This window comes from Bos grunniens, chromosome 10, assembly GCF_055505025.1.
Source record: "Bos grunniens cultivar Pamir isolate PY7600 chromosome 10, Bosgru_T2T1.0, whole genome shotgun sequence".
NCBI classification, from domain to species: domain Eukaryota; kingdom Metazoa; phylum Chordata; class Mammalia; order Artiodactyla; family Bovidae; genus Bos; species Bos grunniens.
In genome coordinates this window covers 26,882,507-26,897,650 of record NC_141174.1, presented here as the reverse complement: position 1 = coordinate 26,897,650, position 15,144 = coordinate 26,882,507, and the positions used below count along the sequence as shown (strand labels likewise).

Sequence of the window (15,144 nt, the reverse complement as noted above, 5' to 3'; positions counted from 1 at the left end):
TAACCAACCTTATTGGGGTGATCACTTCACAACACATATGTACGTCAAATCACCATACTGTACATCTTAAATTTACACAATGTTATGTCAGTTATATGGCAATAAACCTGGGGGAAACATTAAAAAGAAGAAGAAACTAGCCCTGTTGACACCTTATATTGGACTTCTCGCCTCCAGAATTATGAAAAAGTAAATTTCTGTTAACTAAGCCAGCCAGGCCATGGCACTTTATTACGGCAGCCCAAGCAAACCAATATAGAAACAACAGATAGCTACTTATTCAAAAGGCATTATCCAATGTCCCACAATATCAGCACTTAGAACATTTTACTTAAAGGTAACCATAGAGGCAATACAGACTCGCAGCCACATTATGTTACCTTTAACAACGACAACAGCCTTGGGATTCCAATCTTGATTACCAATCTCTTGCAACAAATATTTTAGGGTACTGCTGCTGCTGCTGCTGCTAAGTCACTTCAGTCGTGTCCAACTGTGTGTCCAACTGCATAGATGGCAGCCCACCAGGCTCCCCCGTCCCTGGGATTCTCCAGGCAAGAATACTGGAGTGCTAGAGTTCAGCTAAAAAATTCCTACAAGTATCCTTTAGTTCATTGCAGGGTATCAAATCTATCAAAGTCAAGGTACTTCTTACAAATGTGGTTTCTTTTTCATCTGTTGATACTACTCAGATGTTTCATCAAGTATTTAATAAGATTAGTAATATTTGCCATTTGGCACTTTACTGAAAGTGAGAACTCATCCTTAACTATTATCTTCCCAGGCGGCACAGTGGTAAAGAATCTGCCTGCCAGTTCAGGAGACATAAGAGACACAGGTTCAATCCCTGAGTTGGGAGGATACCCTGGAGTAGAAAATGGCACCCCACTCCAGTATTCTTGTCTAGAAAAATCCATGGACAGAGAAGCCTAGTGGTCTACAGCCCCTGGGGTCACAAAGAGTCGGACACAACTGAGCATGCACACGCAGATTATTATTATGTACATTTTGAGCAGGGCAGTTCCTACGTCATTCAGTAGTCACTCAAAAGCAGCAATATGTAACATCTCCAAAGGGATTTCTCTGGTAAAAGATAGATTTGGATCTACATTAGTGCCCCTCAGTGATAAAAGGGTTCAGTATTGAGGGAAAAAAAGCAAAACTGAGTTTAGATAAAACTTGGAGACTTTTATCAGAATGTTTCGCTCCCTACAGAGGATATAACTTCCCATGGTGTTTTATTTTCAAGTAATCCATATACCTCAGCTAAAAGATTCTTGTTTTTCACCAACAAACCAGCAAGGTCAGGATGGACTGAATCAGCTGCCCTTTTGTTGCACTTGACTGGGTTCCTGGTGGGAACCACTTCAATAGGTGGATTAAGACAAGCCTACAAAAAGAAATTTCAAATTAATCAGCTAAACATGTACCCTATAATAAAAACTGCACTGTTTTAGCTCACAAACTCAAATAAGTAACTCTAAAATACAACTTTAAAATATTCATTTTGAGGTGGTATCCTAACAAATGAAATAGGTCTCAAAAAGTAGCAAGTAACATGTTAACTTAAAAGTCTACTTTATATTTCTCTAAAAATTCTTACCTAACAACTTATAATACCTGCCATGAGTAAATGCAGCACATCTAATAAACATAATTTCTGAGAGTATAGAAAATAAAACACACATAAAATGTCAGAAAATTTTAATTCACACTTAATAAAGCCTTTACAGACCCTTAAACTATTATAAGGTCACTGGTGAAAGATTTACCAGTATTTGTTTTACTTTTATTATAAGTAAATTCCTATGCTTATATCTTATACAAATTTATTTTTTTTTAAATCTGATTTCAGTAAATCAACATCAATTTTGTGTTTCTTTCACTCTTTACTGAGAGTAAAAATTAGGGAGATTTATCTGTATTACAATATCTCCTCCTCTTACCAAAAGAGTATATATAATATTCTAAATTTAATTAGCATAACTGGCTAAGAACAAAGTTTATATGATTCAACTGAAACCAAGTAAAATATATTAATCTAAATCCCTAAAAAGTGTATAAATGTATCACATAGTTCTTATTGTATTAAAGGAACAAAATGCATTTTTCTGAAGTTATCAGGTTTTAAAATTTTATTCTTACCAAGATACTAGGAATGCAGATCTGAAAAAGAGAATACAAAATGACTATATTTAAATGTTTTTAAAAAATAAAGAGAACTTTTGAAAATATGACTAAGTCACAAGATACCACAAAGAATTAACATTGGAAAACAACTTTTTGAAATAAAAAGTATAATAACTTTAATTTGAAAACTAAACGAACACATTGAAAAGCAAATTAGACACAGCTGAGGAACGAGTGAACTCAAATATGAAGCAAAATTTTGAGCATACAGGAACAAATAAATGGAGAAAGAGAGTTTAAGGCAGAGAGATTAAAATGAAAAGGTCTATCATATGTCTGTTAGGAGTCCAAGAAGGCTATATTCTATAGAATGATGAAGAGGCAATATTTGAAGAAATAATGCTTTGATCATTTTACAGAATTGTTGAAAGATACTAATCTAAGTGGTCCAGCAAGTCCCAAGAAAAGTAAATCAAAAAAATTTCTTTACCAACACACTCATAATGAAACTACAGAATATCAAAGGGATCTAAAAAACAGATAATAGAAAGGACATAATTACAAAGAAATAGCAATTAGACAGGTGAGCAACTTCTCAATAGCAACAGAAGCTGAGAAACAGTGAAATGACATCTGTAATACACTAATAAAAAATATATCATCTTTCACTGAGTATAAAAGGCACAGATTTTCACATCTCTGCAACTGGGCTGCATCTTAAAATTTCCACTAATTCATATATGGCTTGGTTAGCCAAAAGCATACTTTCAAATTTCAAAATAGTGGCTAAGACAGGACTACTTGTTCAAATCAAAGACATAAGGTAAGTGCCAACCAGAATTTCTACTTAAATTATGTTCCAAGATTAAGAGTAAAATAAACACATTTTAGACAAAAATTGAATTTACCACCAACAGGCCCTTACTTAAGAGAATTTTAAAGAAAGAAAATGAACTCACAAAGTCTGAGATACAAGAAAGAAAAGTGAATAAAAAATAACAGTAAATATTACGTGAGCATAATTACATAAACATTAATTTTAAAACTGTGATTTATGGGGTTGAAAATAAAGAATAGAACCAGTGCAGGACAAAATAAAAGCATATAGACTGAGAGGAGAAAAACAGTTTAAAGCATTATAATAAAATATTCAGATTTCTCAAGAGTAACCATAAAAACTTCTGTTAACTTTGCTGATTATATATTTTAAAATCACTAATATACTATTAAAACAATAGTCATATAGCATATAACTCTTAAACTTGTAGAAAAAAAAATGAGAAAAAAAGAAATAAATGCAATACAACAAAACAAAAACAATCACTTTTGTGTATGATAGGAGAGAAAAGGAAACAAGATAACAGGACAAGTAGATTATACATACGCTGATAGAAAGACACCCACATAATCAATAACATCAATAAATGTAAACGAACTAAACTTTCCAGTTAAAAGCAAAGATTATCAATGTTACTTGAAAGAGCAAAAACTGAAAACAACCCACATGTCAAGTAAGATTTAATGGGTAATTTATGGCATCTTTATACAATAGAATCATTACTGAATGCGCACAAAGTGACACAAATCTCATGAAGTGAAAGAAGTAACAAAAAGACAGAAATAGTATAATTACATTAAGTAAACTTTTAAACATAAAATTAATATTTATTAGGGATTCTTATATAAGTGCTAAAACTTGGAAGAAAAGCAAAGAGAATGATTGACACAAAACTCATAAAAGCCACTATTTGTAAGTGTAGGTAGGAATAAAGGGATTCAGTTAGTAAGTGGCAAAGAGGACGCTTCTCAGGTATTGGAGTGTTTTAAGATGTTGGGTGGTGGGTTTACAGGTATTTGTTTTATTACCTAGCCTGTGCATATACATTTTATAGTTCTTTCCTATGTATATTTTTTAAAAATCCATTCACAAAACAAAACTACATATTTTTAAAAGATGTATCTATATCCAAAGACATACATCAAATGTATTAGATGAGACAGAAATGGAGATGGAGAAAAAGTAAAGCAAGAGGAGCCCTGTACAGAAAGATGATATTGTACCATGAACTAAGCATGATTAACTCGACAATGTACCTGAGATATAAAACAAAAGAGCAAATTGATTAAAATGTGCTAAGTTCTTAACATATCACAATATTGCTAAGATTTCAAACACCAATAACAAAAAGAAAAAACAGTAACCATTATGTTTCATTAGGCTTTTAATTTATAAAAATAAGAAATATTCAACCTGCAATTTTTATAGATAAGTTCTTTCAAATTCTTTTCTTATTTCATAGTTTAGAAGAAATGAACAAGGAGGGATGCTGTATGTGAAGCTCGCTGAAGCTTGCTTATATAATAAAAAATTAAAATGTATAAAAATTGATATATTAATATAATTTGTATTGGAATTCTATGCAGGAATTATCACGCACAGACTAAATTTATATGAATAAAAAAAACTTCTCTTAAAAACATAAATCTATTTTCAGGGCAGGAATAGAGACACAGACATAGCAGACAGATGCATGGACACGGGCAGGGCAGGGGATGAACTGAGAGATTGGGATTGACATGTGTCCACAGCCATGTATAAAGTAGATAGCTAGTGGGAACCTGCTGTATAGCACAGTGAGCTAAGCTTGGGTGCTCTGTGTGGTGACTTAGATGAATGGGATGGCAGGAGCAGAAGGTGTGAGGAAGGTCCAAGACAGAGGGGATATACGAATATGTATAGCTGATTCACTTCATTATACAAAGAAACTAACACAGCATCATAAAGCAGCTATACTCCAATTTTTTTAAAAGTCCATTAAATAAAACAAACAAAAAAGACTACCAAAAAACAAACAGAAAACACCCATATAAGGCTGAGCGCCAAAGAATTGATGCTATTGAACTGGGTGTTGCAGAAGACTCTTGAGAGTCCCTTGAACTGCAAGGAGATCCAACCAGTCCATCCTTAAGGAAATCAACCCTGAATATTCATTGGAAGGACTGATGCAAGCTGAAGCTCCAATACTTTAGTCACCTGATGCAAAGAGCTAACTCACTGGAAAAGACCCTAATGCTGGGAAAGATTGAAGGCAGGAGGACAAAAGGACATCAAAGGACGGCAGATGATCAGATGGTTGGATGGCATCACTAACTCAATGGACATGAGTTTGAGCAAGCTCTGGGGGATACTGAAGGACAGGGAAGCCTAGCGTGCTACAGTCCATGGGAATGCAAAGAGTTGGACACAACTGAACAACTGAACAACAAAAAGACTGAGTGCAAATAGCAAGGTAGAAAGTTAGGTTTAGTAGAATATCATTAATGTAATTTTTTAAATGGCCAAAACAATATAAGAAGCATTCACATATATCTAAACATTAAAAACATGGACACAAAGGCTATACGCTTACTTCAGAAATTATCTCTGAAAAGAAGAAGGAAAAAAAAAAAAGGTCCAGGATGGTCCAGCAGTACTTCCACATAGACTTGTAATAGTAGCTACCCTAACACCCTCATCTCTCACCACCCCAGACCCTGGATCCACTCACTTCCCTTCACCAAGATGACTAACGCTCAGCAGCAGAGGCCCCAGGACCTGCCCTAGAGCTAAGAGTGGCAACGATTCTTACTGGCTGATGTCTGATTCTACTGTTAAATTTATTTATATTACCCACCCCAAGAGGGGCTTTCCAGGTGGTGCTAGTGTAGAACGCGCTTGCCAATGCACAAGACATGAGACGCAGGTTCGATCCCTGAGTTGGGAAAATCCCTTGGAGAAGGGCATGGCAACCCACTCCAGTATTCTTGCCTGGAGAATCCCATGGACAGAGGAGCCTGGCATGCTACAGTCCATAGGGTGGCAAAGAGTTGGACACAACTGAAGTGACTCAGCATGCACACATGCACGCAACCCAAGACTGGAGAAGGATGAGAGGTTACAAAACGGTCTTCAATTTTATGAGTGAAGTTTTATTTTCTTAAAAGAACAACTAAAGCAAATTTGGAGGGAAATGTATTAGTCTCTATACTTTTCCGTAGGGCTTCCCAGGTGGCACTGGTTTCCCACGCAGCTCAGCTGGTAAAGAACCTGCCTGCAACGCGGGAGATCTTGGTTCAATTTCTGGGTTAGATCCCTGGGTTGGGAAGATCTCCTGGAGAAGGAAAAGACTACGCACTCCAGTATTCTGGCCTGGAGAACTCCATGGACTGTATAGTCCCTGGGGTCTCAAACAGTCAGAGACGACTGAGCGACTTTGACTTCACTTCACTCCCAGGTGGCGCTAGTGATAAAGAATCTGCCTCCACCTGTCAATGAAGGAGATGTAAGAGATGGGTTTGATCCTTGGGTTGGGAAGATCCCCTTGGAGTAGGAAATGGCATGCTACTCCAGTATTCTTGCTGGGAGAATCCCATGGACAGAAGAGTGTGGCGGGCTACAGTCCATGGGATTGCAAAGAGTCATACACAACTGAGCCACTCACACACACACACAGTCCCAAAGAAAGCATACTATTTTTTTTTTTTTTGAAAACATGCTATTTTTAAACTTACTTGTTGCAAACTCAAGCATTTTGTTTTATAATTGATTTAAAATAAATTTCATAGTTAAATGAGGACATGCTGATAATAAGACAATTTTATTATTATAAACTTCATAATATACCAATATTTAAATATATATTTTATGGTGTTAAAACTTGTGGAAAATGATAAAACAATTTTTTATATTCCCAGAGGTATTTATGAGCATTTATGCACTTTAAATGAGTTAGAGATTGTAGAACAATGTCCTTCTTCATTGTATCAGTTACTTCTTTTCCCCATCTTTCTAGAGGTATAGTTGAAAATTAAAATTATATATAAAGTATGTGACAATGTTTTGATATTTGTATACATTGTGAAATAATCTTTACAATCAAGCTAATTAATATATCCATCACCTCACACAGTTACCATTTTCTTTTTTTTGTGATGAGAACATTTAAGATCTAAACTGTTGGCAGTTTCAAGTATACAATACAGTATTATTAACTATATATATATATATACATAGTCACATTGCTGAACATTAGATCTCCAGAACTTATTTATCTTGCAAAAATAATGTCCCCTTTAACCAACATCTCATTTCCTTCTTCCCACCATCTCAGGAAATCACCATTCCACTCTGTTTCTGTAAGTTTGTTTTAGATTTTACATATAAGTGAGATCATGTAGTATTAGTCTTTGTTTGGCTTATTTCACTAAGTAAGAATGTCTTGCAGGTTCATCTATGTTGTTGAAGATGGCAGGATTTCCTTTTTTTTAAAGGCTGAAGAATATTCTTCTAAAGAATACATGTATCACATTTTCTTTATCCATTCATCTGTTGACTTATTTACTTTTAATGTAATACATTTCCTTTCCTAGGGAAGAAACTAGGTTAATTATTCTCATTTAAAGACAATAGGGGATGGAAATAAACCAGTCCCCTAAGCCCCCATCCTTACCCCACAGCTCAGACTTCATCTCCTAGGAGTTACAAGCTAAAGAATAGATGGATCTGTCTAATGGTCTTAAAAATATCATCTGACCCAAGAGGGTATTTAATTTCCAGAAACAGTCTCATCAGGGTCCAGCCCTAATAAAACAAGGCTGTATATCAAGGGGGTAATATGGGACAACAGAAAGGTGATGAGAGTCAGACTACTCAGTTCTGCCCTTAAATCACTGTGGCCTCTTTCCAGTGTTCAGTTTGCTAATCTGCAAAATGATAGGGTTGGATCAAATTAACTCAGAGGCCCTTTATATTGTTTTGGGACTGTGGGCCTTGGTGAAATATCAGAATCACCAAAAAGGCAAAAATAAGTAAAATTCACTTTGAGGTTCCATTAGATTCAGAAATTTCATTGCTCCTTGTTCTAGAGTTAAGTCAGGAACTGGAAGTGAGATCTTTGACTCATGTCTTGAGTCGTGCATTGGAAGGGTGCTCCACAGGCGAGGGGGCAAACAGAACTGAATTTTCCTTTCTGCTAGCTCTTGCTTGTGCAAGACGCTGTTTTACCTCTTCCTCCTGAGAACAGAAAAAATTAAATAAATCCCAGAGTACAACTTACCCCTGAGCTATTTTTCCGAGATGCGTAAGCTGATATATGTTTGACTTCCAACGGCTTAGCCTTGCGGGGTCCTTTGCTTTGGGCAGTAGCCAGCTTCCCTGGATTTGAGTGGTTTAAAAACTGGACAGGGCTTGACATGATGGAGATAAAAGAAGCATGAACAAGATCTACTAATGGTGAACCAAGGTGCTTCCAAGAAGAGTTTTCATAGAGTGGTCAGGAAAAGATGCTGAGGTCTGGCCAGCGCCCACAGCAATGTCTCTGCGAAGGTTCCACGTCAGATCCTTATAGTTTAGCCAGACCTCAGAAGAAGCTGCCCGCTGAACCTGTAGCTTGGAGATAAGACAGATCTAGTTTCTAAAGGCAGTATCAAAACAGTGCTTAAATTACAACTGGTTGAAAATAGCCTGCTGATATACACATATGCACTTATATCATACTTAAATGCTACTTGTGAATCATATCTTTAGATACCTGACTTGCAAATTTCCTTCATTTTCAATTTCTGAGTCTATAGGAAATATAACTATATCCCTCAAGATTCAGTCAAAAGCTAGTGTCTAAAATGAGTTAATGTAACATGTGATAGCTCATAGTGCTCTGTCCCAGAGAAACATAAAATGTAACCTCACATTATGAATTTTATAAATTCAATTTCCTAAGAACTCAATACTGCCTTAAATCCATTTTCCCTACCCAGTTCATGTATTATCTTTCTTTTCAATAAGAGAAATAGAAGAAAGACACCTTCCAAATTATTATCTATATATTTTATTAAGCAATAAGATGGAGATTTCTTTTTTAAGATCAGAGAATGAACTCTAGTGGGGGAAATGTGGCATTTAGAAACTGTGCACTGAGAGGGCTGCATGCAAATAGGGTATGAGTTTCCTTTGCTGGTGGTATCTCCCAGAAAATGGAACAGTTCCAGAACAAAAAATATCAAGAGGGTGTGAGCTGAAGAATATTGAGCTGAAAGTATGAAACCCTGGTTTTCTTTACTAACCCTGGAAATCTATTTTGAAATTCCTCTATTACTTATTCCAGATTTATTAATACTGAAGACAATTATTAAAGAACAAATATCTCTAATGAAACTTTAGTCTCTTCCTCATTTTAATTATTCGATACTTAAAATCATTACTATATCAATTCCTTTTCTAAGAACCAAAGAATAGACTTAAAGAACGCCTTCCTCAGTGATCAGTGCAAAGAAATAGAGGCAAACAATAGAATTAGAAAGTCTAGATATTTCTTCAAGGAAATTAGAGATACCAAGGGAACATTTCACGCAAAGATGGGCTTAATAAAGGACAGAAATGGTATGGACCTAACAGAAACAGAAGATATTAAGAAGAGATGGCAAGAATACACAGAACTATACAAAAAAAGACCTTCAAGACCCAGATAATCGTGATGGTGTGATCATCAACCTAGAGCCAGATATCCTGGAATGCGAAGTCAAGTGGCCCTTAGGAAGCATCACTATGAACAAAGCTAATGGGAGGTGATGGAATTCCAGTTGAACTATTTCAAATTCTAAAAGATGATGCTGTGAAAGTGCTGCACTCAATATGCCAGCAAATTTGGAAAACTCAGCAGGGGCCACAGAACTGGAAAAGGTCAGTTTTCACTCCAATCCCAAAGAAAGGCAATGCCAAAGAATGCTCAAACTATCGCACAATTGCACTCATCTCACATGCTAGCAAAGTAATGCTCAAAATTCTCCAAGCCAGGCTTCAACAGTATGTGAACCATGAACTTCCAGATGTTCAAGATGGATTTAGAAAAGGCAGGGGAACCAGAGATCAAATTGCCAACATCTGTTGGATCATCGAAAAAGCAAGAGAGTTCCAGAAAAACATTTACTTCTGCTTTATTGACTATGTCAAAGCCTTTGACTGTGTGGACCACAACAAACTCTGGAAAATTCCTCTATGGGAATACCAGACCACGTGACCTGCCTCTTGAGAAATCTGTATGCAGGTCAGGAAGCAACAGTTAGAACTGGACATGGAACAACAGACTGGTTCCAAATAGGAAAAGGAGTACGTCAAGGCTATATATTGTCAGCCTGCTTATTTAACTTATATGCAGAGTACATCATGAGAAACGCTGGACTGGAAGAAGCACAAGCTGGAACTGCGGTGTTGGAGAAGACTCTTGAGAGTCCCTTGGACTGCAAGGAGATCCAAGCAGTCCATCCTGAATATTCACTGGAAGGACTGATGTTGAAGCTGAAACTCCAATACTTCAGCCACCTGATGCAAAGAACTGATTCACTGGAAAAGACCCTGATGCTGGGAAAGATTGAAGGCAGGAGGAGAAGGGGACGACAGAGGATGAGATGGCTGGATGGCATCAGCGACTCAATGGACATGAGTTTGAGTAAACTCTGGGAGTTGGCGATGGACAGGGAGGCCTGGCTTGTTGCAGTCCATGGTGTCGCAAAGAGTCGGACACGTCTGAGCAACTGAACTGAACTCACTTAAGTTTTGGTGAACTGAAAAGGAGGAATAAACTGCTCCTCAGTCCTGGAACAAGGATCATACTGGAGACAAAGGTTTTCTTAAGAATCCTATCCTCTTCTTTTTTTTTAAATTTCTTTACCATTTTATGAATCTTATGCTCTATTAAAAACAACTTAAGAGTTTCATTTATATTGCTTCTAAGAAACAAGGTACTATGTGGGCCAAAATATATTCCCAGAAGCATGAACTAATCTTACAGTATCTCAAGTACCATCTCCTTCCTTGATTCATGCAAGGTGAGAATAATCTCTCTCTCTTCCTAATTCTTAAGAGTATATGATCTATGCATTTCCTTTGATTGTTATGTCATTCAATATTGTATGAGGTAAAAATCTGATCTCTCCTACTACATTAAAGCTACATTAAGAGCAGAATCTATTTCTGGTTTATCTCTATCATTCCATACTCAGTTCAGTTCAGCTCAGTCGTGTCCGACTCTTTGCAACCCCATGAATCACAGCATACCAGGCCTCCTTGTCCATCACCAACTCCTGGAGTTCATCCAAACTCACGTCCATCGAGTCGGTGATGCCATCCAGCCATCTCATCCTCTGTCATCCCCTTCTCCTCCTGCCCCCAATCCCTCCCAGCATCAGAGTCTTTTCCAATGAGTCAACTCTTCACATGAGGTGGCCAAAGTACTGGAGTTTCAGCTTCAGCATGTCTTTCCAATGAACACCCAGGACTGATCTCCTTTAGAATGGACTGGTTGGATCTCCTTGTCCAAGGGACTCTCAAGAGTCTTCTGCAACATCACAGTTCAAAAGCATCAATTCTTCGGCACTCAACTTTCTTCACAGTCCAACTCTCACATCCACACATGACCACAGGAAAAACCATAGCCTTGACTAGACGGACCTTTGTTGGCAAAGTAATGTCTCTGCTTTTGAATATACTATCTAGGTTGGTCATAACTTTTCATCCAAGGAGTAAGCGTCTTTTAATTTCATGGCTGCAATCACCATCTGCAGTGATTTTGGAGCCCAAAAAAATAAAGTCTGACACTGTTTCCACTGTTTCCCCATCTATTTCCCATGAAGCGATGGGACCAGATGCCATGATCTCTGTTTTCTGAATGTTGAGCTTTTTAAGCCAACTTTTTCACTCTCCTTTTTTAACTTTCATCACAAGGCTAAAGTTCCTCTTCACTTTCTGCCATAAGGGTTGTGTCATCTGCATATCTGAGGTTATTGATATTTCTCCCGGCAATCTTGATTCCAGCTTGTGCTTCTTCCAGTCCAGCGTTTCTCATGATGTACTCTGCACAGAAGTTAAATAAGCAGGCTGACAATATACAGCCTTGACGTACTCCTTTTCCTATTTGGAACCAGTCTGTTGTTCCATGTCCAGTTCTAACTGTTGCTTCCTGACCTGCCTATAGATTTCTCAAGAGGCAGGTCAGGTGGTCTGGTATTCCCATCTCTTTCAGAATTTTCCACAGTTTATTATGATCCACATAGTCAAAGGCTTTGGCATAGTCAATAAAGCAGAAATAGATGTTTTTCTGGAACTCTCTTGCTTTTTCCATAATCCAGCGGATGTTGGCAATTTGATCTCTGGTTCCTCTGCCTTTTCTAAAACCAGCTTGAACATACTAGGCCCCCAAAACACAGTTTGAACAACTAAAGAACCCAACAGGAAAAAAACAAAACACCACTCTTAAATACAAAGTTAACTCATATAAGTGATAATACTGTTCTTCCAAATTTACCTTACAAAAATATAATAAAAATATAATAGAAGTCTCAAATGAAAAATAAAATACAGCCATATGACACAATTATTCTATGATTTTAGGTCTGTACATAACTACTGAATTCTTTCACAACATTCGTAAGATTTATCAATATTCACATTAGAAAAATACAGTATGCTATGCTTCATTTAGTAGAAAGTAAAAACCATAAATGTTTACCATATCAGGCACAAGAGAAAATTCCAATTCCAAGTTCAGTTCCCAGAAGAAATCTGAATTGTTCAATATGAGGGACTGCCCTGCACTATTTGCCAAAAGAATGTTTGTACATCAAAGGAGCTGTTGCTAGGTCAACGCATCACAGAGGTCAAGGGAATAGCAAAGGGACCTTCTAAAGTGATAAAGTAAGGCCTGTGAGTCTTTATTTTCCTAATTAATGAAGTGAAAAACATAAAGTGGCTTCATCAAGCATGAGAGAACTTAGCAAACTCTTAGGAAAGTAATCCCACCAAAAGTAAATATTCCAGAAAAGGTGAAATTCATATTTTGGGTCTTTCTTTTGTGAAATTCTTGGAATAGGTCAAACACCTACACCTAATAAACAAAGAAGTACTTTGAAAGGAGGAGAAAAATGATGACTCCATCTACTATGGAACACAGTAAAAGCAAAACATGACTTGTTTGAAAAACTGGTATTCTAAGAAAGCATGTCCCTATTATGTGTTCTTGATATTAGAATCACTATATTTATATTTCAAATATCATCTAATCTAGTGGTTCTCAGCCCTGTCCACCCATTAAAATCTCAAAGACAACTTCAAAAAATACTGATACTCTGACACTACCCCAAGTTCTGACTTAATTGGTCTACAGTGGGGTCTAAGCATAAATATTTTAAAAAATCTACACAGGTAATCCTAGTGTGAATAAAAATTAGGTAGGGCTAAAATAAGTAGTATTAATAAGTATGAGAGTAAGAGTTAATAACTAAACCAGGAAAATTAGAAATATCCTTTTTTTCCTCTAAAACTAGATTTTAAAAATTATATCCCTAAGCAGCAGAAACATAACCATGAACAAGACAGGGAATTTCTAATAAAGCTAAAATTCTGGTGGAAAAAGAAAAGATAGCGAACTAAATAAATGAAATCATTTTAGATAGTGATAAGTGCTGTGAATAAAATAGGCTATTGTGATAGTAACAAGTAGCTAAGTGAGGGGTCATTTTTGGTAACGTAATCAGAGACAGTCTACTTTGAATATATTAATAGAAATCATATTACACATTTTACTGGATAACCTGCCTTGATGATTTAATAATTTATGAAAGCTATCTTACACAGCATCTATAGATGTATATCCATTGCTTAACAACTTCATCCATCCTGATGGAGATTTGCTTTTTGCTATTGACATTGATGCTGCGAGGAACACTCTTATACATATATCTTTGTGTATACATGTACTTATTACTCTAGGGTAAATTTCTAGAAGTGGACTTACAAGATCAAAGAAAGCCCACATTAAAGTTTTGATAGATATTCTCAAATAACCCTCAGTATTTTTGTAAAAATGGTACTTCTGCAGAAAGGATACACATTTTTTTCAAGCAACTGCCATTAACAGCATTTGAATAAAAATATTTTTTCTTTTTATTCTCTGTAAAATGATCCATTCTCAGTCTTTATCTCATTTGACCAACCTGCAATATATTTGGAAGAATTAGTTACCTCTTTTCCTGTGAAACACTTTCTTGTCTTCTAAGGCTGCATGCTCTCAAAGTTTTTCTCATAACACGCTGGACTCTTTTCAGTATTCCTTCCTGGTTTCTCTTCATATGTCCTTGAATTCTAAACACTGAAGTGTCCTAGGTATCAGTCTACAGTCATCTCTCTACCTACACTCATTCCTGTCTTGGGCACACTTCCAATTTCATGGATTCAAATATCGCAGATCTCATTTATATAAATATCAGACATCTAAGATGCATCTAAAAACTTATTTTAGCTCAGTAATGGAACTTCACCTTTTCAGCTGCTCAAACCAAATCCTTGGTTTTTTCTCTTATACCCTAACTTCCTCTCTTCATTCAGGTTTCCGCACCTCAGATTCCCCAGAGGGAATTTCCTCTTAACACATTTCTAAAACAGCATTCTCCTGCCTCCCACCACCATTCCGTATCCTCTTAGCTTGTCTATTGGTAAAACATGGTATTTCTTAATATCTAAAATTAGAGTACATATTTCTTTGACCATTGACTCCCAGAATATTAGCTGGGAAGTGGGGGTGGGGGGTGGGGAATTAATTGGTTCACCGTGGTATCCCTATCACCTAGAGCAGTGTCTCTCTGTTGTTGACACAGTAGCCACTCAATAACTATTTGCTCAGTGAATGAATTGTACAGGTCACACAGAGATATCATAGTTGAAAACCAGGCTGTTAAAGTGGCAAAGGCAACATATTTTAAACAATCAGGTTTGGTCCCTATTCCAGCAACAGCTATGCAGTTTTGAAAATTATCCTTCAAATTCTATTTCTCAATCTGCAATTCGGGGTTTATGTCATCTTTCTCAGCAAACCAGACAGTTGCAGTCAATATCTATTTGGCATTATAAACACAAAACTTTCACTACCCATAATTTTCAGGGAACATATTTTTCTCTTCATCTGTTGTTCACATGGAACATAACGT

At 36.5% G+C, this 15,144-nt stretch overlaps 1 protein-coding gene across 9 annotated transcripts in view; it reads right to left on the bottom strand.

Moving 5' to 3' along the window:
* Positions 1-15,144, bottom strand: part of LOC147364193 (coiled-coil domain-containing protein 170-like) — a 38,927-nt gene that overhangs the window by 22,679 nt on the left and 1,104 nt on the right. For 3 of the 9 annotated variants that reach the window (XM_086320283.1, XM_086320285.1, XM_086320286.1), the window contains exons 1-2: positions 8,226-8,557; positions 1,262-1,390 (exon numbers count right to left, since the gene is read on the bottom strand). In XM_086320283.1, coding sequence (XP_086176409.1) covers positions 1,262-1,390; positions 8,226-8,363 — 267 coding nt within the window. In that variant the 5' untranslated portion in view covers positions 8,364-8,557. Of the gene's footprint in view, positions 1-1,261; positions 1,391-2,145; positions 2,167-8,225; positions 8,558-14,182; positions 14,310-15,144 lie in introns of those variants that run through there. The other 6 variants (XM_086320287.1, XM_086320288.1, XM_086320289.1 and 3 more) reach the window with 4 other exon arrangements.